The sequence below is a fragment of the Neovison vison genome, chromosome 3 (assembly GCF_020171115.1).
Source record: "Neovison vison isolate M4711 chromosome 3, ASM_NN_V1, whole genome shotgun sequence".
Classification (NCBI taxonomy): Eukaryota; Metazoa; Chordata; class Mammalia; order Carnivora; family Mustelidae; genus Neogale; species Neogale vison.
The window spans coordinates 151,319,876-151,343,149 of NC_058093.1; the positions used below are offsets into that span (position 1 = coordinate 151,319,876).

Genomic DNA, 23,274 nt, shown 5'->3' on the forward strand with positions numbered 1-23,274 from the left:
GAATCAGCGCAGGGCAGTAGGAGGGGACGGGTATTGAAGACGTGTCATTGCCTTGGAGCTGACTCCAGATATTAACAACCTTATGGCTTTATTAAGGGGTGGTAGTGACACTAACCTGCTAACATCCCCACGGTGGAGCCGATGGCAGCGTGCAAGCAAATGAGAGGTGACGAGATGAACAGTGCTATGAGGAAGATGCCTCCGGTCCAGGGGTTGTCGCAGCCGTAGACCTGGCCGATGCCTACAGGGATGGCTCTCAGAAGCTGCAGCGACAAAGATCACATGGGGTTGTAGGGTGAGACCAGAGACAGCTGGAACCTTGGCTAGAAAAGAGTTGTGCCAAAGCCTCTACACCAACATTTTGCAACAGATTTCCAAGATACTTGTATCCAGATAGATGAGCCCTAGAAGGAACACAAGCTTTTGTGTTTTAATCTGGAGTTCTTAGAACAATAGGAGTTTATAGGATGTCAAGTTTCCTTTATTGAGGAAACTTAAAATATTTAGAAACCTGACTGTAAGATACTGAACTTACAATATTTAGAAACATGAGGGTAAGATACTGAAGCCCCAGCGAAGAGAAACTAGAAACTTAAAATGAGGGTCTTATTCATTACAAAATTAAGAGATGCCTGATCCAAGTTGGTGTTTAAAAACTCTCTTGTAACTTAAAAAAAAAAAAAAACTAAAATTATGACTAGAAGGCTGAATATGCTATGAAAAAATGGTTGTTCATGTTTCTGACAATAAGCTATCTTGGCTGTGGTCACGTGAGTCTGGCCTGGGTGAGCAGCTGGGTGCACAGGAGAGTACCCGAGGGGGTAGGATCATAGTCTCTGCTCTTCTGGTTGAGAAACCAATGCAGTGATGGCCGACAGATGAGCACCCGGCTGTGTGAATCCCCTCCAGCTCAGGGGACTGGGGCCTATCTGGGGAGGTGAGGGGCTGGCTGAGGCAGGGTCCACGGCCAGCGGACGCTTGCACATGTGCTCTCGAGTTCGAGAAAAGGATCCTGGGCAGGCAGCCTTCCCCAGCAACTGGGGTTGGGTCCCATGGTTTGGAAGGTTGGCCAAAGGCCCTTGAGTTCGGAGGGCCCATAGGGGAGGGGTCTCCTTGCAGGGCACACGGGTTTGTCTCGCCCCTTGGGCTGGGAGCTGAGAAGAAGCAGAGTCCTGGGCCAGGGAGTGCATGTATTCCAGGGAGACAGCTTTTCTCTCAGCCCATTGCCTTCTGGGGAGATGCTGCCCCTGGAGGTGTGCAGAGATAGGAAGACACTGCAGGAGCCTGTGGCTGGCCTAAGGGGTCCTCCAGATGCAATCTCCCATGACCCCAGGAACAGAGACCAAGATGGGGGCTCCGGCATTACCATGCGGGTGTGGACGGCAGGTGGGACAGGTCAATACAGAGCCCGTGGTGGGGGGTGGTGGAGACCAGCTGGTGACACCATCCAGGGAGCCCTCTGGGGGCCAGAAAGCAGAGGAACACGGGGCTTCGACCCTGCTGGGAGCTTTAGACTCTCCTTCCGACATTAACTCGATTTCTTAACACTCAGGGCTCTCATGAGTGATCAGAAAGATAAAACATATTAGTCATTAACATAATCCATTTAATTGGCTAGAGAGTTACTTTTTAAAAGGCAACCACCCAAGACCGAATTTTTCTTTCCTGGACCTTTGGGGTTCTAAAGTATTTGTTCAAGATTCCTTGTTTTTCATTTCTACAAAATGTCTGGATATGTTTTTCACTGAAAATGTGGCATAAAGAACGTATAATGTGTTCATCTTGACTTCTCCAGCACCATGGCCCCATAGCTAGTTAAAGAGATCGTGCCTTTAAAACTGATCGACAGGGTAAAGACCAAGAAACAGGAGCCTATCGAGTAAATTGCCAACATTTTCTCACCTCTGGTTCATGAAGGTCCTCACACACACACACACAAATCAACCAGGATGAGGCCAATGGGATTATTTCTTTTCCTAAGTAACGTTTCTTAGTGCAAACACAGGACCTTTCTACGATGCTATCGTCTACTATGAAATGCTTTAAGAAATGACACATTGTTATTTCTGAAAGTTCTTTCAACAAGCCCAAATGGCTTTGTGGTTAAATGACAGTAAGAAAGTTCCAGGGATGCCTGGGTGGCTCAGTGGTTAAGCCTTCAGCTCAAGTCATGATCCCAGGGTCCTGGGATCGAGTCCTGCATCGGGCTCCTTGCTCAGCCAGGAGCCTGCTCCTCCCTCTGCCTGCTCTGCCTGCTGCTTCCCCTGCTTGTGCTCTCTCTCTCTCTGACAAATAAATAAGATCTTAAAAAAAGAAAAGTTTCAGAGCAAGCCCCCAACCGGGGGGGGGTAGTCTAGTATAATGGAAAGCAAGGAGAACCTCAGCGAAAATGTGTCTTGTTAATTATCTTGGCTAACATGCAGTAGGCCAGCATTATAGACAATATACTTGAAAACATATGAAAAGCTCTGCTATCTAGACGTTTCCTTGCGGAGGAACACCTGTGCTTTACGGTGTCACCATGCTTCAGAGAGCGAATGCAATTCACTCGGGGTGGCAACAGAGACGTCGTTTGCCCACAGGTGGTCGTATGAGGTGTGTGTCTTTCATGATTCAGTGAGGCAGATGGAAGAAAATATATAGCATAAGCTGGAGGAAAATAGGAGAAAAGCATCAAAAAGACTTTTTTGAGAAGGAAGAAGGAAGGGAGCCAGGTGTAATCGTCAGGGGGCCAAAGTGCTGAACTTGACTCTGCACTTCACTGATTGGCTGTGTGACCTCAGGCCTCGGTTTCTGCCTCTGTGCTAGGACCTGTGGGACTGAAACAGACCTGTTAGCTCTTACAGAGAGGAAGGAAAAGGATGGTGGCCGAAGAGAGACCACACGTGAGCCCCTTACACTGTGTGATTGTTAACAGCCATTCCCCGTGGAGGACCCGTAAAGGCCTCCACTTGAATGTTGCCTTTGGACAGATGCTGCCCTTCTGCCTTCCCCGACACCTACCAAGGGCACTTGGACCTCTGACCAGGTGATGTTGGGCGTGGAGGACGCAGGCTGCAGCAGCATCGTGGGGAAGAAGAGGTTGTAGTGGCCGGTGGCCGCCAGGTACAGGGTCACGGCGATGTTGAAGGGCAGCGTGAAGACCGGGAGGTCCCACTTGCTGAAGACGGTGCCCAGGGCACTGGAGAGGATGGGGCTGTGGCAGAAGCACAGGAGACTGTTCAGGAAGCTCCAGCTCTGACGCTAGGCTGAGCAGGAGCGCTTTCCTCAGGAAAAGCAGCCCGCCGGGTACGTTCTTGGAGCCCGGCCCGCCCGGCGACCGTCTTCCCCGGCCTCCCTGGGCCTGGTGCACCGATAGGGTGGACAGGCTCAGCTTCAGAAAGAGGGCTTTCTGGGGCTTTCTGGAGGAAGACTTAAGGCAGAGAGCCACAGAAGCTCCTTGGAAAGTCCGACAGCTCCATTTTCAGGCATGAGGAGAGTGAGGGAGTGACGGGGAGTGGAACGGTTGTCCTCCCTTCCTTCTGTCAACAAATGTTTGCAGAGCAGCTGAGAGCACCGAGCCTCCTGGCCAGAGCGCCCCGTGGCTGATTTCTGGAGGTGAAGGGGAGCCGAGCCCTGGCTCTCTGAGGGCTCAGCCCAGGGCTCCTTCAGTCTACATAGGAGGCTGTCTTGTGCAGGTCAGGGGGTCCCAAGGATGGGGGAAAGCTGGGTAGGGGGCCGCAGAAGGAATGAGAAGTTTTCTAGAGACTGACAGGAGGCTGCGGTAGGGCTCTTCACCTACATATGGGCCTCAGTTCCTTTCTCTGTGCTCTGGCTGAGTAGGACCAGAAACCCTTTTACATCTTAAAAAAAAGCAGAGTGAAGGATGGCGTGTACGGAGATCTTGTCCCCAGACCACCTAGCACAGTGCTGTCACTGTAGGACATGAATCATTATTTCCAGTGGATGTTTCTGATATGCCAGCTAAGCCAATGCCCCCGTAAATCTGAGTTTAGACAGACAGGGAGCTGGGGTGAGAAGGTTGGCAGCCCCAGGAGCAAACTTACCACGACATGGACATCACGATGACGGGGAGCAGAAGCCACCAGTAATAGTTGCCTTTGTCTGAGAACACGGCCATCAACAGCCCCACCAGCACCCCGTTGTAGCCATGGAGTCCTGCCATGATGGCAGACCTAGGGGCACAGAGGAGGGTTGGTGGAGTGGGGTCTACCCAGGGCCTCCGGGGGGGGGGTACTGCCTCCTTGACTTCCCTTCTGACCCAGATTGTTCTCCACTGGGGCCCGTCTGCACACACCTTCCCACAGATGGCCCCCCTGGGAATGGGAAGGGAGGACATCAGCCCTTCGGGTTCCCCTGGGCCATGTGGAGCTGTTACCAAGTAATGAGGGAGTGACTGTTGTCAGTTATGAGTGTCCGTAGCCTGAGGAGTTTCTGAGCTCAGAGGACAGCAGTGAGGGGATGGGAAGGTGGCACAGGGTCCCCGCAGGAAGCGACCTCTGACCTCATTCCCGGACCCTGGGTGTCCCGGAACTTACCTGTCCTGGCTCAGGATGAGGGCTGTCAAAGTAGACACCACAGTGCCCAAGCAGCCCGAGATGGCCCACCAGGGGTTCTGGACGAAGAGGCCGAGCACGATGAGGATGCCGCTGAGGGGGTTGTTCACAAACATCACCTGGGACGTGCCCCGGAGGACCCAGTCGAGGAACTGGAACACCGGGGATTTGTCTGAAAGGTAGCCAGCCAGGGCAGGGAGTCAATGTTGGGGTGCGCCGGGCCTGCGCGGGACCTGGGTAGGTGGCTGGGGGGTGCGGGAAGTTTCGCTTCTGAAGTGGGTTTGCAGGATGCCACGCCCTCCCGTCCCCTGCCACACGGGGTCGGGGGGGGGGTGGTAAACTGAGAACCCAAGAGGGCATGTGAGGCCCAGAAAACTCTTCAGACCCATCACCAGCTGGCTGTGGTCTTCACGTTGGTTTTTTCAAGGAGTGGGGGGATAAGGTACCCTGTGCTAGCCGTCCCCTGTGAGCATTTTCAAGGAGACCATCAGAAAATGCTCTTGCGGCACAGAGGGTGTTTAACCCGTGGGCTGGGCTCTGGGAGGCTTGCGAGAGGGAAGACTTAGTCCTCCTGAGAGTCATCCATAGGGCGGGCATTTTTAATCTAATTTAATTTTTTTTTTAGAATGCCGATTCTAGAATCCCAGGCCTAAACTCCCAGCGGGATACGTGTGAGAGCGCGGCCGCTTGGTCCGGCAATGAGGGCTCGCACACTGCCACGTCCTCACATGCCAAGAGTCTGCGTGTCTGTGGTGACAACAACACTCTCATCCCTTCTGAAAGACCACAGACACGGTCTTTGCCTCAGTGTAACCTACCACGGACCGTGTGCTTCGGGGGACGGTGGGAAGTGACACTCTAGGAGCAGGGTCACGGGCTTCGCTCGCAGGACCTCTACCTTTAAGCCCCTCGCCACACTCCTTCATCTCCCCTGTGATGTAACTGAGGGCTCTGCCGACCCTCTTCCCGCTGGCAGCCACGTGGCTCTGGATCCAGGAGGTCTTGGACGTATTCGCTTCCACCTTGATCTCAGAGCTGTCCTCCATGGTGTCCAGATCCTGTCCGGGAGCAAGACAAGGAGCTCCCACATCCTGTGCTTCCCACGCTTAGAAGCCACGTCTGCGCTTGCTCAGGGACCGAGCTAACGTTTTCATTTGGTCTTTAGTGAATCATCTCTGTGTTTCCATAGACAGGAATAACTTTTATTTTGTCTGAGGTGTTACCGCATGGACTACGGGCAACAACCCCGCAGTACGAGACCCAGTATTTATCCTCATCCTGGGGATGAGGGCTTGGTCCTGAGTGGAACTTCAAGGTCAAGGTCAAACAGTAGAACTGATATTTAACCACAGATCTTTAGGCTCTTTCTTTCAACTGTGACTTCCCCCATACCACATTCTTTCCAGAAGAAATCATTCCCCGCACCTCACCAGCATGTCTGGTCTTCAAATTTTAACTGTCCATAAAATTACACATGTAAAGATTCTGTGTTTGAAAATGGGCACCAGCTTGTTTCCTAAATTCTTGAATGCTAGATTTAGGGGAAGACAGATAATAACTAATTCAAATCAAAGGAATATGAAATTCTATAAAGTAGACTATGAAAAACAGGCACTTTTATCCCAGGTAATAATGTTTCTGGATATATGAATTCAAAAAAACTGCCTACATCAGAGGGCATCTTTTCCAGACGTCCGCTCCCTAATCTGCCGCAGGCTCCGTGGCTCAGAGCCCTGCCCGAATTGGGCCACTCGTGACTCACCAGCAGCTCAACCGTGGGCTTCCGGTACTGATAGGGACAAGGGTCCTTGGTTTGTTTCTCCTGGTGGTCGCCTTTTCCAAACACTGGAGTTGAAGGAAAGCACGTCATCAATTAGGACACCTCTAACCTGGCACATTAGCAGCAAATTTCTTGCAGCTGAGTTGATATATTCAGTATTTCCTATTCCACTTGAGGAAGCCCAGAACTACTGTGTCTTGCAGCCGGAAGGATCCATTTGATTTTTTACTGGTCAAGAACCCATTTAGGTAAAAAATGCACATCTGCCTGTAAACAGGACATTTTACAGGAATTTAGGGAATTCAGAGACTTGACTGACCTTTAGTTAGGAGCCTCTGATTTAGCTCAGTCCCTCTATTTTTTAGATGAGGCAATAGTGCCTTGGGCGTGATCCCCAAATCTAGGGTTCTTTCCTGCACAAACTTGTAAGTATAGAAAGAAATATTCCTAAAGTATTAAGCTGCCTGCACCATGTAAGGTCTGGGTTTGAATCTGACTATGACTCCAACTGGCTGACCTCAGGCTGCTGTGGTCTCTTTTTTTGTATGTATATCTGGGAATTTCTGGTATTTTAGCAGCAATTGCTGGCTGGATTAAATGATGTCCACGTCATGCCTTGAAACAGATTTTGGCATGTTCTGGTAATTCTAGAAAACTCTTGTAAAGTTGCCATAAACATATTTTTGTTATTACCAGATAATTTATTTTTAAAGATGACCAATTTTAGTAGGGTTTTTTTTTTTTAGAATCTTAGCTCTTTGCTTTTTTTTTTTTTTTTTAAGATTTTATTTATTTGACAGAGAGAAATCACAAGTAGGCAGAGAGGCAGGCAGAGAGAGAGAGGGGAGGAAGCAGGCTCCCCGCAGAGCAGAGAGCCCGATGCGGGGCTCGATCCTAAGACCCTGGGATCACAACCCGAGCCGAAGGCAGAGGCTTTAACCACACTGAGCCACCCAGGCGCCCCTTAGTAGGGTTTTAGGCATCTTAAAAGACCTTTGGAAGTTTTGGTCTTGGTGCTTTGGTTCCCTCTTGTGGTCATGTGTGAGGATGGCAGGCTGGGCTCTGAACACCTGGTATTTTTAGACCGAATTGGGCCTTCCCACTGCATTCATGAGGTTTCACAGTACCTACGCACTAGAAGCGTCAACAGCATTGCGCTCCCATTTTTGAAGAGACAGGGGCTGCAAATACCTGTGTGGTTGGGAAGCTACACTATGCAGGACAAATTAATTTTGGAAGCTTTAAAAGAAAGCGCAGAGCAAAGATCCCTCTAGATGCTGAAGCCAGTGTGCGTGGTGTCCCAGTGGACCCGCTGCTTGTGTGTGAAGCTTCCCGTGTCCCAAGCAGTCGTGCTCTCACACTTATCCCCCTGGGAATTTAGGCCTGGGATTCTAGAATCGGCATTCTAAAAAACTGTTAACCTTTTGAGGAAAGCCACACTTTCTTCTTGCCCTGCCGGTGACCTCTGACAAATACAAACCCCTGGGCCAGAGGGTCCCTTAGATGTCTCCATGTCCTCTCCCCTTGTATGATGTTTTCCCACATCCCCAGCCCCATTTCTCTGAGTTGGCCACTTTTGGTGAGAAACGAGGAGGTTTAGATGAGCTGGAGCAAGAACACCAGGGACACATCTTCTGGGAAGCATGGGGTGTTGTAAAAAGGACTCTCACCCGTCCTCCCTTACCTTGTCCCTTGCAGGCTGTGTGACTCTGGGAGAGGCAGTTCCCCTCCCTGAGACTCAAGGGGCAGAATGAGATTACTCCTCTGCCCTGGCTCTTCACGTGGCTACTTTTGCCTCTATTTGGGGAGGACTCCTCGTGCGTCCCTCCTCTGCCCCTGACTCCTCCCTCGCTTCCCCCCCTTGCTCATTTTGGGTCCCTCATGGCCTGTGGGAGCCGCCTCCCTTCCATGGCTCTCCAGCTGTTTCCTTGGCCTTGACATCTTGACCACTGTGGGCGAGAAATTTCACCTCTAGTCTTGTAAGTGGACTGGTGGTTTGTGGTTGGGCAAAAATTAGAATCTCATGGGGAGCTTTGGAATACCCTTATGCCCACCCACGCTGCCCCCCAGATGAATTAGATTAGTGTCTCCAAGGATGGGATGCAGGTGATTCCAATACATAGTCAAAATTAGAGACCTCCTGAGTTGGCTGCTTGTCCCAGTTCCAGCATCACACCCTCCAACCAGGCCATGGCTATGGTCAGAGGTTGGGTGTGATAAGAATGAGCCTGGCTCTTGTGGCTCTCCCTAACGCCCTAGGAAGTAGGGTACTGTAGGTACTGTAGGTACTGCTACTGTCCCCATTCTAGAGATGAGTAAATTGAGGACCTGGGAGTGAAGGGAAGGCAGCACCCACCTTTGCTCCTCCTCCGAATGGACGACCACTCAATGTGGAACACGCTCCTGGGCTTGGGGGGCCCGGCCTCCGAGCCCTCATGGGCCTTGGGGCTTGCTGTGGCTGGCTGCTCCTTACCGCCACCTAGCCAAGGGCAGAGCAAGACAGGTTAGTGCCTGCCCAGGTGCCCACCTGCTGAGAGCCAAGCAGGCAGAGTGGGGAAAAGTCACAAGCAGAAGCTGGAAAGGCAGGAGCTTCGGCTCTGAAGCAGCAGGTGGGAATCGCATTTGTGTCTGTGTCAAGCCTCCAGCTTCCCCATCCCCCATCATGCCGCCACTGGTAAAACTTGCACTTCCTTTCCCCCCAGAAACTGTCACAGACACGTATACATGTCAAGAGAAAGATGAGCCCTATTTCTCCAGCCGAGAACTACTCGAAGACCTACTCAGCTGGCCCTGGCCAGTGTGGATGGCGGACCCTCGTTGGCCACCGTTCCTGTGCGTCAGCCTGTGCCCTGTCCTCCGTTTGGGGCAGGGAGTGTGTGTGCTGGGGGTCCTCGATGCTGGCTGCACGTTAGAACCACTGGGTGTGTTAAAAGATGCCCAAACCCTATCCCAGACCAATTAAAAACATACAAGTTTTTAAATGCCCGTCATATTTAAAAGACGGCTCTGACAGGCACCTTGTACTGAGACCCACTGACCCAGGTTCTTGCCACTCAAGATGTGGCCCCGGGACTGGGGGCACCAGGCTCATCTGGGAGCGTGTCACTAATGCAGAGTCTCAGGTTCCAGCCAGGCCGACGGAATCGGAGCTCGTATTTCAACCAGATTCCCCCAGGGCATGTTACCGTTTGAGCGGCCCCCATCTGTGGAGGTAAGGGTCCTCCTGGGGCTGTGATCAGCTATAGTACGCTCTCTGCTGGCCTTTATCATTTCAGATTTCCACACGTGGGGAGAGCACAGCGCATATCCCTCGGGACAGGGTTTCTCAAGGCAGGGCCCGAGAATGACGGTATCCAGTCATCTTGGTGGTTCGCTGCCGCGCGCGATCCGTGTTCACCCCATGTCGGTCAGCTGGAGTATGTGGTGGTCCCCCAGGTACGCAGGTTTAACACTTCCGACTCGGGGCTCTAGTTACTCCGGAGCTCGAGGATCTAGCGGCTGCCTGGAGCCGTGGATAGGAATTACACTTGGGCCTTGCTGCCTGCACGAACTGGAAAACTGAGGTTCAGAATGGTTTCTGGAGCTTCCTAGATCCTGCCTGTGCGGAGGCACTGGGCCATCGCTCCCTCGGCTGGAGGAGCTCCCTGATCCCGAGCTTCAGAGACACCTGGAACACCAGCCTGCCCGCAGACTGCCCTGCAGATGGGTTTTGTGCCGGGGACAGGGACTGAGGGGGTGGCACGCATCATCCGACACGGCGGGATATTCTGAGGGAACGCCAGTCCCAAGCGCGCTTCTGCCAGCTAGCAGGGCACCTCTGCTGGCCCGTCGCTTCTCGTTTCTCACACGCCGAGTGTCAGCTGCCCCAGCCACCCCTGGGCAGAGCGACATTCTGACGTTAGCCTCCTAGACTGAGAACTGCACAGAACTCCAAGATCACAGTCTACCTCCTGTGTCCTGAGAAATCAACCGAGTCACGGCTTAGGAATCATGGCACAGCTGGGACTTGCTCCCAGGTCTCCTGACACCTGATCTGAGGCTCTGGAAATGGTGGCAGGAGGACTGGCTGTCCTTTCATGCTCTGGACCATCACTGTTAGCATCCCAGATGGGCTCCCTGCTCCAGGCCCGGGAAAGTGGGGGCAGGGCCCACAGTACTGTGTATTCCTTGGGTCGATGTCCCAGCCACAAATAGCAAAAGCAAAAAGTATTTTTCTTTCCCTTGAACACTTTTTTGGGTCTTTCTTTGGGGAGGTGGCATAAAGAGGGTCTGACATGGGGTCGGTCCCAGATCTCCTGTGGGTATGACTGAAGTGGAGGACAGCAGCCTCACCCGACATGCTGGGCCACGAGTTGAGAAGGAAAAGTGGGAACAGCTGCCACCAAGGACACGAAATAAATTCACAAATTTCCCGTTTTTGAAAATACTTAAAGCAAGGATGCTAGCCGTTTACCGCTACCTTTGGGACAGATTCTTAGGACTTTCCTAATGGAGAAAAGGCGATTTCAAGACTATCATGAACACATCTGTCAAATGTTCTAGAAATAAATATTCCACTGGCGTGGTGGGGAAAAAAGAAAGCGGCAGTAACTCTGGCCAGGAACCAGAGTCACTCATTTCCGCAGGCTGTTTTCACTGCCAGGCATGGCTCTCAGAAAGAAATACACAGACCCCCGTCGGCAGCCCTTGCAAACTCAATCTACAGAATGATGGTGGATATTTTGGAGGGATACCCTCTATTTCTTCCTCATCTGGTTATGAAGATGAGGCAATGCTTGCAAAAGGCTCTGGAAAACAATTTTGCTGGGCTCACATGTCAGATCCTTTTCCAGTGAGGCCACTGCCCTCGGATGGCACATGGCCCACCGCAGCAAGCAGGAGGGCTCACTGTCCCAGTGCACAACTGCCTTCACTGACTCTAAGCATGCCAAGTGTCAATTACGTGTTCTTGTCTGTCACCTTCACAGGACGGTGAGGCCCTTGGCAGCCCGGGTTATTATACCCCATTATCTTGGCTTCCCCAGCACCCAGCATAAGCCTGGTATTCTGTAGACACTCAGAAGTATTTGCTGAATAAATTAATGAGGAATAATTATACTACACACTTTAGTTTCTGAATGGTATAAGGAACAGTCATTGGCTATTTCAGGGTCTGAGCTATTTTTAAGAATAATACATCTCATTGTCATTGTTAAATGCTTGATAAATATTGACATAAAGGTGAGAGCCTTTCATTGGTTGACAAAGGTAATGGCTGAGTCGAGTAGGGTTTTGCGGTTCACAGGATAAGAGCTGATTATTTTCAGTGGCACTTGGATAAAAGAAAGGGAGTTTACAGATGGTGATACAATGCTGGGCCATCTGTGACCGACCAACCAGAAACCCAGGAATCCTGCAAGAGTGGCTGGGAGAACTCAGTTAATGAGACAGAAGAAAACAGACCACTGAAGACAGAGATCTTGCTCCATGGGCTACGGGAACTACATATTACAAGGTCTGTTCTGTGTGGCCACTAATCCCTAAGCACTTTGGAGGTGGGGCTGGGTGTTCTACAGTCCAAGAGTAATTTTGTTCATTATAACTTAATTCCTTGGTTTCCTTCAACTTCTCTCCCCCTAACATCATGGCACACCTGGAAAACAGTGTGTGGCATGGTGCAGTGAACAGGTAATGTTGTTTATGGCCAGAGCGCCTGCTCCCATGGACTTAGGGCCCACCAGGCCCCCCTGGCTCCTTAGAAGGCCAGTGAGGGCTCTGTGAGTCCAGCTTGGAGTGCTCTGTGGCCCATCGTTGGAAAGGCTCTGTCCTTGGTAGCCCATGGGTAGACTTAATGGCTGAGGAACTCCTTGGCCTGCCTGTGGGGTGTAGGAGTCATGATCTCCTTCTCTGATGAGCCTTATTAAGTAACCCAATGCATGTGGCTTCCCACTGCCATTTCAGGGGCATGGTCCTTGCTGTTGAGGACTGCCACCACCCTGTGTTTTTAAAGGCAGGGGTCCAGCGCCTTTCTTCCCACTGACTCACAGAAAGAAAGCCCAGTTACAAGGCACAGTATCTGCTCAGAAATGCGGCTCCTGGAGAATTGGGTCCCATCGTACTCCTGCCTCTTCTGAGGTCAAACATACAGAAATAGTCAACTGTTCAAATCCCAGGGGTTAAAATAGATTTTGTAGAGGGTCCCACCTGCCAAATACAATTTTGAAACCTAGTCCATTTTCTTTGAAAGAAACTAAACAAACCAAACCATGTATGACATCGTTCAGAAGAGGAAAACTGACCTAGTCCATCTTACTGAAAACCGTTCTTTACTTGGACAGGCCCATGCTTAAATCCTTTCTGTAAGCGGTCTTTCTCAGGTTTTGAACAGATGTAACTGTCTCTTGCAGGTGGTTCAATGCCATCCATACACCGCTTGCAACGTCCAACATATGGAGCATCTGGAACCCACTATTAAGACCCATTTGTCATCCCTCCCCCCAAAAGAGTTGCCTCCCCCAAACCCCACTCCAAACCTACTTGTGTATCATTACATTTGTGACACCCAATAAAAGGCCAAGGAAAGTTCTGGGCCATTGTACACTAGCTCCTTCTCTGGTAGCATATTTCCGTATTCCCTTTCCCTACATCCTCTTCCCTGCCCCTTTCCTCTCCATTATCTATGGCAAACATAGCTAATTAGTGATAGCCTCAGACTCCTTCTTAACCCACTGCTCAGACAACCAATACTAATTAGATAGAGTTAGCATTTGAAAGTACACTTGAAAGTATCCCACCCTTTAGCCTTAAAGGAAGGTGTAGTCACTGTACACATTTGAGAGAAGGGATGTATCAAGGTCAAGGTGTAGCTTTCCAGCAGACACCAGGCCACAGGACCTTCAAGCCTCACGGGATAGCCTTTTCTCAGCAAGTTCACCAAAGATCCTTTGGTGCCAGTTTTGGAGGAGATCACATATCACACAAGGTTATCCAAGGAGATCACATACTATGAAAGGTCTTTCTCTGATCAGATAACTTCAATATCTTGGAATGTTCCAGAAACATCTACTCTCTGTAGCTACACAGAATATGTCTACAGTAATCCAAGTTGGCTGTGTAAGAGAGGGGCGCCAAAGAGAAAGGTTGTTAAGCTGGGAGGTTAAGATGTTTGTAGATGCTCAGATAGTTTAGTTCTACTGGCACGTCTGAGGAAGGGGTACAGGACCTGAGAGGAAAGGCGAAGATGCCTGGACCAGGTACCTCCACCTTGAAAGCAGCAGGTAATGATCCCTAGGAAGAAAGTTTTCAAATTCACTGCATTAGCCTCCCACAGGTCAACTCCACATGGTGCTGCCTTGGGAGCCATCCTGATGTCAGAGTTGTGGGTTACAAAGTTGTGGAAAGGATGACAAATAGTGTGAAGACTGACCCAGAGAGAAGCTAGCATGGTAAGGGGATTTGAGGGCTGATGGATTAAGTTGGTTCCATCATCAGGTGAACAAGAAGAGCTCAGAGCTGTAAGTTAGGACCCCTGGACTTCTGTCCAGGCTCTTTTTCACCTGGACAAGTCCTTGGACAAACCATGGCTTCCTTATCTACACGGTAAGGGCTTTGAACTGTATCTATTTAAGATACTGTATCTATTTATTTGGATCTATTTAAGATGTATCTGTTTAAGGTTAGATATTATGATAGAGATATAGATATATATAACGTATTAAGATACATTAAAATGTATCTATTTAAGAACTGTATATATTTAAGATGATCTCTTCCAACTAGAAGCTTCCAGAATCTAAATTCACTTTGGAGTTCTTAGTAATGCTCCCTGTTTTAGGATGAGCTTCCCCAGACACCACAGTGCAGCAGAAGAAACAGAAAAACATCAGCCTTTCTTTTTTCTCTTCCTCTGAAAAGCCAGGTGGTCCATTGGCTGCGGGGAGTGAGGGGGCTCTGTGGTTCAGGTCTCCCCCGCAAGACCTCTTACCTGGGTTCCTTCTGATTTCCTGGAGGAAATCCACAGGGCTGGCTGGAGGAATCTAGATCATCGGGATGTAGGAAGAAGCTTCTTTCCAATTAGGTGGCGTTTCTGATCCTCAACTCTGGATGTCGGACTGATCCCTAATCCCAAAGCCCTTCACTTCCTGGAGCTGTCCTGTCCATCTTCTTGCTGTAGGTTCACTTTGCATTCCCTGACCCTATGCCTGGCACACGTCTTCCAGTTGAGAAAGGGTATCATGGAGGAAGAGGGAGAGGAAAGGCATATGTTCTTTCTGTGGCTTGTTCTCACTCTGGCCTTCCTGACAGAAGATTCTTTCTACACTCCCTGAGGAAGACTGGCTCTGGCTACCATGGTTCCCCCACCTGGTTTGATCAGCAGGTTTCCTTTAAAGGGCCAGAGCCAGAGATCCTGTAGTAGGAGCTTCCCTGTCCTCCCTCAGTTACTCTTCTCATTAGAAATTCGCTCCAGCACTTGCCTTTAAAGCATCATCTAAGTGTTGTCTCCTCAGGGGGCCAATTTGCCTTTCAACCTCAATAAACTCCCTTAATTCCCTATATACACAGGGCACAGACTGGGGAACCCTTTTGCCATCTCCAAGGAAATTTCTGCACAGCCCGATACTAGATGCTGTCTTTCTGATTCTGTGGAAATTTTCAGACCTTTCCTCCTTCTCACTTATGCTGACAGAGGTCCTGAGGACTCACCACTGGATCCTCTCCGAGCAAGAAGGTCATGACCTAACCACTGCCTACAGAAAGGACTTGAGGTTTATATATTAGGAAAGGTGACCCTCCCATATCTCATGGGGCTGTGGGGTCCGGGGGGCTGGACCAGTTTGAGGAGGGGGGGCAATCTAAACATGTTTTGTTTGGCTTTGTGGTATGAGGGGTCAAGCATCACTCCCCCGCCTCCAGTCCATCCCAGGTTTGTGTACTTTCCCCCATACACACATGCATGCACACATACACATCACGCATTCATTGATGGGGTGTGAGGCAGCCTACCCAGGTTTAGAAACAAAACCTCACATTGAGGAAATTAGCTACACCTGAGTAGACAATCTCCCTACTGACGTCAAAGGCCCCCTTCCTACCATGCCAGGTGTTTCCGAACTGCCAAAGAGGGGACCTGATCACAGAGGTCCCTCTGAAGAAGGAAAGCAAACAACCAGGGGTGGAACTGGGGGGCCCCACATTCCAGGGACAGGTGGAGCTGAGTAGAGGTCAGTCCCCTGCACAGGGTCCTTACTTTGGTATTGCGAGTTCAGGGCCCATGGATGTCTGCCAACCACACTTTTCCTTGTCCCCCAGCAGGCAGCTCTTGGATCAGTTCTGTATGCCCTACCCCTTACCCTCTTGCCCTGGTCTTTCCTGAGGGTTCCTGAACTTCTTGTGGTGTGTTTCATCCAGCCCCCAATCATCCATCTTCCCTGGGAGTGACAGGAAAGATGCCATCATGGAACCAGTTTGAAAAGACTGGAAATAAGTCTCCCTGACAAGTTCATATGCAGCCCAGGAGCCAAAGTAGACAAGTAGAGTGTCTGTGATACACACCAAGGGTGGGGCAAGCACGTGTTGTCCTGGAAGAGAGAAGATCAAGATGGAATCTTGTCCCAGGTGAGTCTCACTGAAGGCTGCAGCTCATATAACAATGGCTCCCCAAGACATCGGTCTATGCCTACAGATTATTTCCTTGAAGGCTCAGTCAGAATTCACTTCAGAAATGAGTTTTATTCACAGCCTCCTGGTTCCCTTCAACTTCACATTACCAGTCTTATAGAAGGAGGAGGGCTGCATTGACCACTGGGGAGGTGAGATTTCTCCAGAATTGGTTAGAGTTCAGGTGGAGTAAGTGCATGCTGGGCTAGATGTTCTCCAAAGAGCTATGACGTCCTTTACTTCTGTTCCAGCAGCCTGATCAGCGGTATGAGGGGGCTGAGGACCCCTATTTATCAATTTATAGGGGGCAAGAAACACTTTTCCAGCAATCCCTCATCTCCCTCCTTGGGGCCTTGCAATTTTAGTTTCATTAGGGACAGAAATGTTCCCTATGGGTTCTTCTATCTTCTCTGAATGGCAAGAGGTGTGAAAAGCCAGGCAAGTTAAAAAAAAAAAAACTCACATAAAAAGTGAATGCTTTTCAAGTTGCCAAATGAGAATGTGGTTTATTGAGTAGAAATCACACCCTCACTGAAACTGCCAACTCCTACCTAGTTTAGATTATAGTTGTCCCCAGACCCTCACAACCTTTACGACCCAAGGAAACAAAGCTTGGACTCATGTAAGAAGCACAAACAAACTGGGGCACATGGGTTTAATGTAACCACAAATAAAGGCCATGAAGGTTTGAGTTTCCAAATGGGCAGATCTTAAGAAAACTGACCCAAAGAAGAACTCCCTGAGAGGGGAGCGTGATAGAGGAGAGCTGTTCAAAGACAAGGCATGGTTGAGTGATGTTGGCACCTCAGGCCAACTTGTGTGGACAAGTATGTTGAAAATTTTGGTAAACTGTAAGAAAAGCTGTAAAGACAAGAGTGGTATGCTCTTACTACATTTGAGCTCCATGTTATTAACTTTTTTGCCACTTCCGTGATGCCTCCTTCCCATTCCTCTGTAGGGATTCAGGGCCAGAGTATCAGTGAAACTAATGTTGGAAGAGAGAGGCCTGCTGGTCAGCTGGTCTACCCCCGGCCAGAGCGAGCATTCCCAGCAGGCCTCTAGCCCTTGTCCCTGCACTGTCAGAACAGGGGACTCAGGGTCTCACAGGACTGTTTCTCAGTCAACTTCCATTATAGAAATGTGCTCTTCTCCACGGATTCCAAGTCTACCTGCTTATCAGTCCCACTTAGTTACTCTTGCTCTATCCTCCGAAGTACTACTGAGTAAGCTGACTTCTTCCACATGCTTACTCCACACAGAAGACGGCATTTATGGCTACCTTTCTTTCTCCAAGCCAAATATAACAGTGTCATCATCTTTCCTGATGAAACAAAGGGGCTTCAGACCTCATTCACCCAGCTTGGCCTCATCTAGCATGTCCTCCATTGCCAAAGACTCTTTCAAGGTATGCTACCCATTTTTTCTCTTTGTACTTTCCCCTCCTTTTTCATCTAACCTATTCTCGGAAATGACTCCTACAACTTAAGATGCAAATGATTGATCATGCTTACTGTGTTACCTTCCCAGCACTGTTTACATTTTAACAGGTTCAAAGCCTTGAACTGAAGGGATGGCTGGGAATGTTTGGGTGTCAGGTAACGGCAAGATAGAGGATAAGAGACAAGGTACAGAAATTTTCCTGGGACCCTTAATGTCATGCTTGATACTTTTCCTAAACTGAAGACCAATCCAACCAGATAATTCACTCAAAATAATGAAACTGGTGCTGTGAACTTCCATGGTTCAGGCAATCTGTGCTGTTACCCCCTTCTTCACCTCAGGTGAGACTACTGGCCAGATGAATTCCCATAAAATGAATTCCTTGAAGGCAGGAACTGAGCTGATTCTTTCCTGGCCAAGCAGAATCCTGAGTAACATGTTAACAGTTCCTCATACATGTCTTCTAGATGAATGAGTGAATGAGGTCAGACAATAAGGCAAAGTTTCCAAGGGGCTGGCTCATGAAAATTGGCAAGTGGCCTTGGGCACAACAAAAGAATAATATAAACAGACATGGAGATTCAAGATTCAAAATCCCAAAGATTTTCTGAAATGAAACACATGATTTTTGAACTAAAAAATTCAAGTTATCTCTTGAATTGAAGAAAAGAAAGGTTACTGTTGGGATCTGAATTGGTGGCCTGGAAGATCAAATGGAGGAAGTATCTTAAAGCAAAGCAAAAACACAAATGGTAAAAATTGTGAAGGAAGCAAGCAACTTGGAGCAGAGGTCGAGGAGACTGAGTATGTGGATAACAGGCATTCCAGAGACAGAAGAAGGACAAGATGGAGGGAGAGCAATAATCAGACAAATGTTAGAAGAAAAGCTACTGAGGTGAAGAAAAACTTGAGTTTGCAGACTGAAAGGCAGGACTGCTGAGACAAGACACACATTTAGGCTTGACTTAATAAAATTCCTGAAATCCACTGGAGAACATCTTATGATCTCTTAGAAAGAAAGAATATTCTATTTATAAAGGAAAAAGAATGCGATTGACATCAGTAATTTGTAACACCTGGAAGCCAGAGAATGGAAGGACAATGACTACAAACAGCTGAGGCAAAGTCTGTGGCCCAGGGATACTCCCCTGGCCAAAATGTCATTAACTTGCAAGGGAGAAACTTTGTGGATGTTCAGAGTCAGAGAATATGTCCCCCATATTCTGTCATATAGTATTTGAACAAAATACTCAATACTCAAACAAGAATCTAAACAAGTACTAAATGAATCAGAACAAAGACCATGAAATAAGGGAAGGTGAAGAATAAAGGAAATGGTGATGAAAGGTAACACATCCACTCTACATAGTAAACTCCAAATGAACAATGATAAAATTACCGGGAATCTGGAGCACAGGGGCCCCATAAGGATTTTGGCAAAAAATAAGAGGCAAGGGGAAAAAATTAAAAAATGATAAATAATATCAGCAAGATCCAGGGGTGGGTGAAACTGGAGAAGTGAGTTGTGATAGAAGTAAAAGTGGGGGTTGTGGGAAGGAGAAGAGTGAATGTAGTATATAAGGCCTTTAGTTCCTCAGGGTGGGAAAGGAGCTTCAGAGAAATGGGAACTCTTGTCACAGTAAACTATTGACATCTTGTTTTTATATGATAGAGAAACATACTTTTGATCATGAGCATTGGGAGAGAAGCTGGAACAACTAGTGAAAGGGAAAAGAATGGTAGACTTCCAAAATAAACAAAGGGAAGAAGAAAAGAGGTAGTAGCATGATCATACTTGCAAAATGAAGAAAGTCAAAAGCCAAAGTAGTAATAGCTGATACATAGTAAAAAATAAAGCAAGGCGGAAGAAGTAAAACTAGCATATTGAAGGTTACACTAAAGAGAAAGTGGCTAAATTACCTATTCAATTACAGAAACACTAAGATTAGTTTAAATATAAAACATTGCAAAATGCTATTCTTTTTTTTTTTTAAAGATTTATTTATTTATTTATTTGACAGAGAGAGATCACAAGTAGGCAGAGAGAGAGAGAGAGGAGGAAGCAGGTTCCCTGCTGAGCAGAGAGCCCGATGCGGGACTCGATCCCAGGACCCTGAGACCATGACCTGAGTGGCTCAGTGGGTTAAGCCACTGCCTTCGGCAAAATGCTATTCTTAAGAAAGATAGTTAAAAGAAAATGATAAAGGTTGAAACAAAGGGTTAAGAAAACATTAGGAAGAAAGTAGGTATGGCAACATTAAGACCAGATAAGTTGGAATGAGGTTAAAAGCATGAACAAGGATAAAATAGGTAGCATGTAATAGTAAAAAATAACATTAATGAAAATCAATGATAGTCATTGAATAGGCACCAAACAATATAACTGATACATATATGAGACAAATGTTACAGAAATGCAAGAGAGTTTCATGAAACTCTACATTTATAGTTGTTGTTTTTTTGTTTTTTTGTTTTTTGTTTTTGTTTTTGGTATGCTCCATGCTGGGCCCAGTGTGGCACTTGAACTCATGACCCTGAGACCAAGATCTGGGCTGAGATCGACAGACATTTAACCAAACTGAGTCACCCAGATGCCCCATAATTGAATTTTAATAAACCCTTTTCAGAATTAAGATCCCACAGACAAAAAAATAAATAAGCACATAGAAGAATTGAATAAGGCAATTAACAAATCAATTTAATATGTATTTCCTTCAAACCAAAAGTTTGCACTTTGCATTTCCAAAATTGACCAAGTACTTGTCTACAAAGAAGAATTCATATAATTCTAAAATAAAGGTTTTACAGGCCATCCTCTCTGCTCATAATAAAACTAGATATAGAGAGTTAAAAATATAAAAGATCCCAAGTGCTAGAAACTAAGAAATCACTCTTAAATAATTTTGGGGTCAAAGAGGAATCAAGACTAAAATTATAAACTGTTCAAAACTGATCAAAGCAGAATACTTTATTCCCAAACCTATAGCACACAGCTATAGCTATACTCAGAGGAAAATTAATGGCCTTAAAATGCCTTTGTTGTTAAAGGAGAAAAATCTAAAATGAAGAAACTTTACATCAATTTTAAACATGAGGAAAAAGGAACATTTAAATTTGAGAAAACATGAAAAAAAAAACAGAAAAATAAATCAATAAAATAGAACACAAACCAGAATTGTAGATAGCCAGTAAAATGGATGAACCCATCACAAACTTGATTAAGGAAAAGAGAGAGCCAAATTCCATGAATAACAGTAGGGTAACAATGTTTTAAATCTAAAGAAAATGGATTATTCCCTAGGAAACATACTGAAGTTTGACCAAGAAGTTAGAAAACTTGACTATGTCAGTTAACATAGTAGAGATTGAAATATGAGTCCCGATTGATGATTTGAAAGTACAGCAGGACAGCATCACTTCACGGCCGACAGCAGAACTCATCCATGGAGGAAAGCAGATGGAAATGAGTGGGGGGAGATGATGAGGTCAGAGGGAAGAAATGAGAAGATCTGGGGAGGGGACTGTGGAGAGAGGGAGAGGATGGTGTGATAGGGACAATTTCAGACAGTACCTCCTCTACTGCGCCCTGCTGCCAACATATTCCTACTCTCTTTAATGACTATGTTCAGCCATATTTATGTTCAGCTACCATTTGTACAACCAGGAGCTGCTATCCAGAATCTGGGGGGAATCACAGCAAAACAGCCGGGATGTGTACCCCAAAGCTCTTCTCCTTTCTTTCCTGGTGGCTCACTCCTGTGCAACCTCATGTTGGTGGTGTCTCTCTGGTTAAGATTCCTGCCCCTACATATCTATCCTACTCATCAGTGGGATGGGAAGGCTCTGGTGAAGGCAGGACAGGGTCACTCCAGGGAGCTCTCCAAACTGCCTACCACTATTTGGGCTACTTCAGAGGACATCTGGGCATCTGTCCATGGCCCATGGGCAGGGTGAGCTGTACAGGGCTGACTTTTCTTAGACGGGTGGGGATTTTCATTTCCGCCCCACCCTTGTCCATGCCCACAAGAGAGATGCTGCATCTGCCTGCCAGATTGGCTTAATAAGATTTGTTCTGCTGCAGAAGGAGCTTGTTTGACCACATTTGGGAAATACCATCGATTTTCTGCTTCTTAGCCCCAAAAGATGTTTTTTAAAAATACTTCCTTACTCCTGGACAACATCTCTTGGCAAGTGAATTCAGTGATTGACAATACTTCATCCAGGCAGTTCTTTCTTATTTCGAATTAGTAGATGTTTTCCTATTTTTACGTAAATATCTGGCCATCTTGATCATAATGCATTATAGAATTTCTAAGGCCCTGTGGTTTTTCCAGACTTGCTGGACATGCTTTTTCCTTTTCCTGAATCACTTAGCTTTTATCCATTTTTCTTCCCATGAATTTGGCAGCTGGCAATGCAGTTAACCTTTAATTTCTACAGGGATGGAAGTGGGAACTTGGGAGAAAAAAAGCAACCCAGACACCTGTGACCAAAGTGGGACCTTGTTAATGACAGAGACGTGGGGTGGGAGAGAAAGGCAGAAGAGAGGAATCTTGTCCAAGTGAACGGAAAGGACTTTTTATATCCAGTTTTCCTGTCCTGGAAATCCAATATAAAGCATGGTTAAAATCCAGCTTCTGGGTGCCTTGGTGGCTCAGTCAGTTAAATGTCTGCCTTTAGCTCAGGTCATGATCCCAGTTCCTATCAGATCTACTTCTTGGGGTGGAGAGTCTCATGGGCTTAAAGGAAAGGAAAGTAGACTTCTGGGCACAGTTTGTCCGTAATGAATGAATGGGGCATCTAGTTCTGTTAACTCTTATTAGAATATCTGGCGGGGGGGCATCCCCTCCCTTTTGGGTAATTGAGCCCTGTCTGGAAGGGCTGACATCCCTGTTCTCCGCAGACCACCTGCCCTTCACACTCCCCTCTAAGCCTGGGGTCTAGGAGCCTCCCTGCACACTGTGTCTGCGCACTGAGCTCAGTTTTTCCTTCCTCTCATGGTGGTGCAGCTGCCCGCAGAGGTGGAAGCAGAGGGAGGGCACTGGGTTCCCAGACACTGCTGGGGAAGGAGGGCCTGGTTGGAAATGGCGGCACCAGGTCAAGGAACCTTGGAGCAGATCTTCCTGATTCTAGTCATACTAATCTCTCCTTCCTAAAAATCTTCCACTGTTGTAAAGAACTTGGCAGCGTCCTTTGGACCTGTCCTCTGCCCACCAGCTCCGAACCGTTACTGTGGCAGGCATCTGTGTCTGGCACTGGCACACCTGGGCTTGTGGGCCGAATCTAGTTCCTTGTTTCATCAAGTCTTGGAACACAACCATGCTCATTCACGTATATGTCATCTAAGGCTGTTTTATGCTACAATGACGCAGTGGAGTCTTTGCTGAAGACACTGTAAGGCCTCCAGAACCCCATATATTTACTTTTTGACCCTTTCTAAAAAAAGTTTGCTGAACCCTCATATACATATAAATGGAGACTGAATGTAAGTTAATGACTGTAATTGGGAAGTCAAGTCATGAACTTCATGGATAATTGTCCTTCTACTCAGGTTAACCATTTGTTTCAAGTATCACAGAACCTCATAAAGCTTCCAACACCCACAGGCAAATAGGACAATGAGATACACTTCTCCAGCTTTTCACACGCTGAGCTCAGATACTTTTCTCAACTGGGATCTCTGCACAAAGTTGCTGGTTTGACTTATACTGAGAAATGCTTATCCTTCATATTTTTATCCTTTATAATAAAAGTCATATATGGGATTCTCATTTTTATGAATTGTTTCCTACTATGAGATATCATCTTGCCGCTACTCTGACCACTGAATATTCGAGACTGCCTATTTACACAGTCCCAGTG

At 47.6% G+C, this 23,274-nt stretch overlaps 1 protein-coding gene across 1 annotated transcript in view; it reads right to left on the bottom strand.

Annotated features, from left to right (window-relative positions):
• The window catches only part of SLC14A2 (solute carrier family 14 member 2), a 53,644-nt gene that overhangs the window by 5,641 nt on the left and 24,729 nt on the right, over positions 1 to 23,274 (bottom strand). The window contains exons 10-16 of the mRNA XM_044240995.1: positions 8,693 to 8,815; positions 6,319 to 6,401; positions 5,455 to 5,614; positions 4,539 to 4,728; positions 4,047 to 4,175; positions 3,004 to 3,196; positions 116 to 263 (exon numbers count right to left, since the gene is read on the bottom strand). Of these exons, the coding sequence (XP_044096930.1) occupies positions 116 to 263; positions 3,004 to 3,196; positions 4,047 to 4,175; positions 4,539 to 4,728; positions 5,455 to 5,614; positions 6,319 to 6,401; positions 8,693 to 8,815 (1,026 nt within the window). The remainder of the gene's footprint in view (positions 1 to 115; positions 264 to 3,003; positions 3,197 to 4,046; positions 4,176 to 4,538; positions 4,729 to 5,454; positions 5,615 to 6,318; positions 6,402 to 8,692; positions 8,816 to 23,274) is intronic.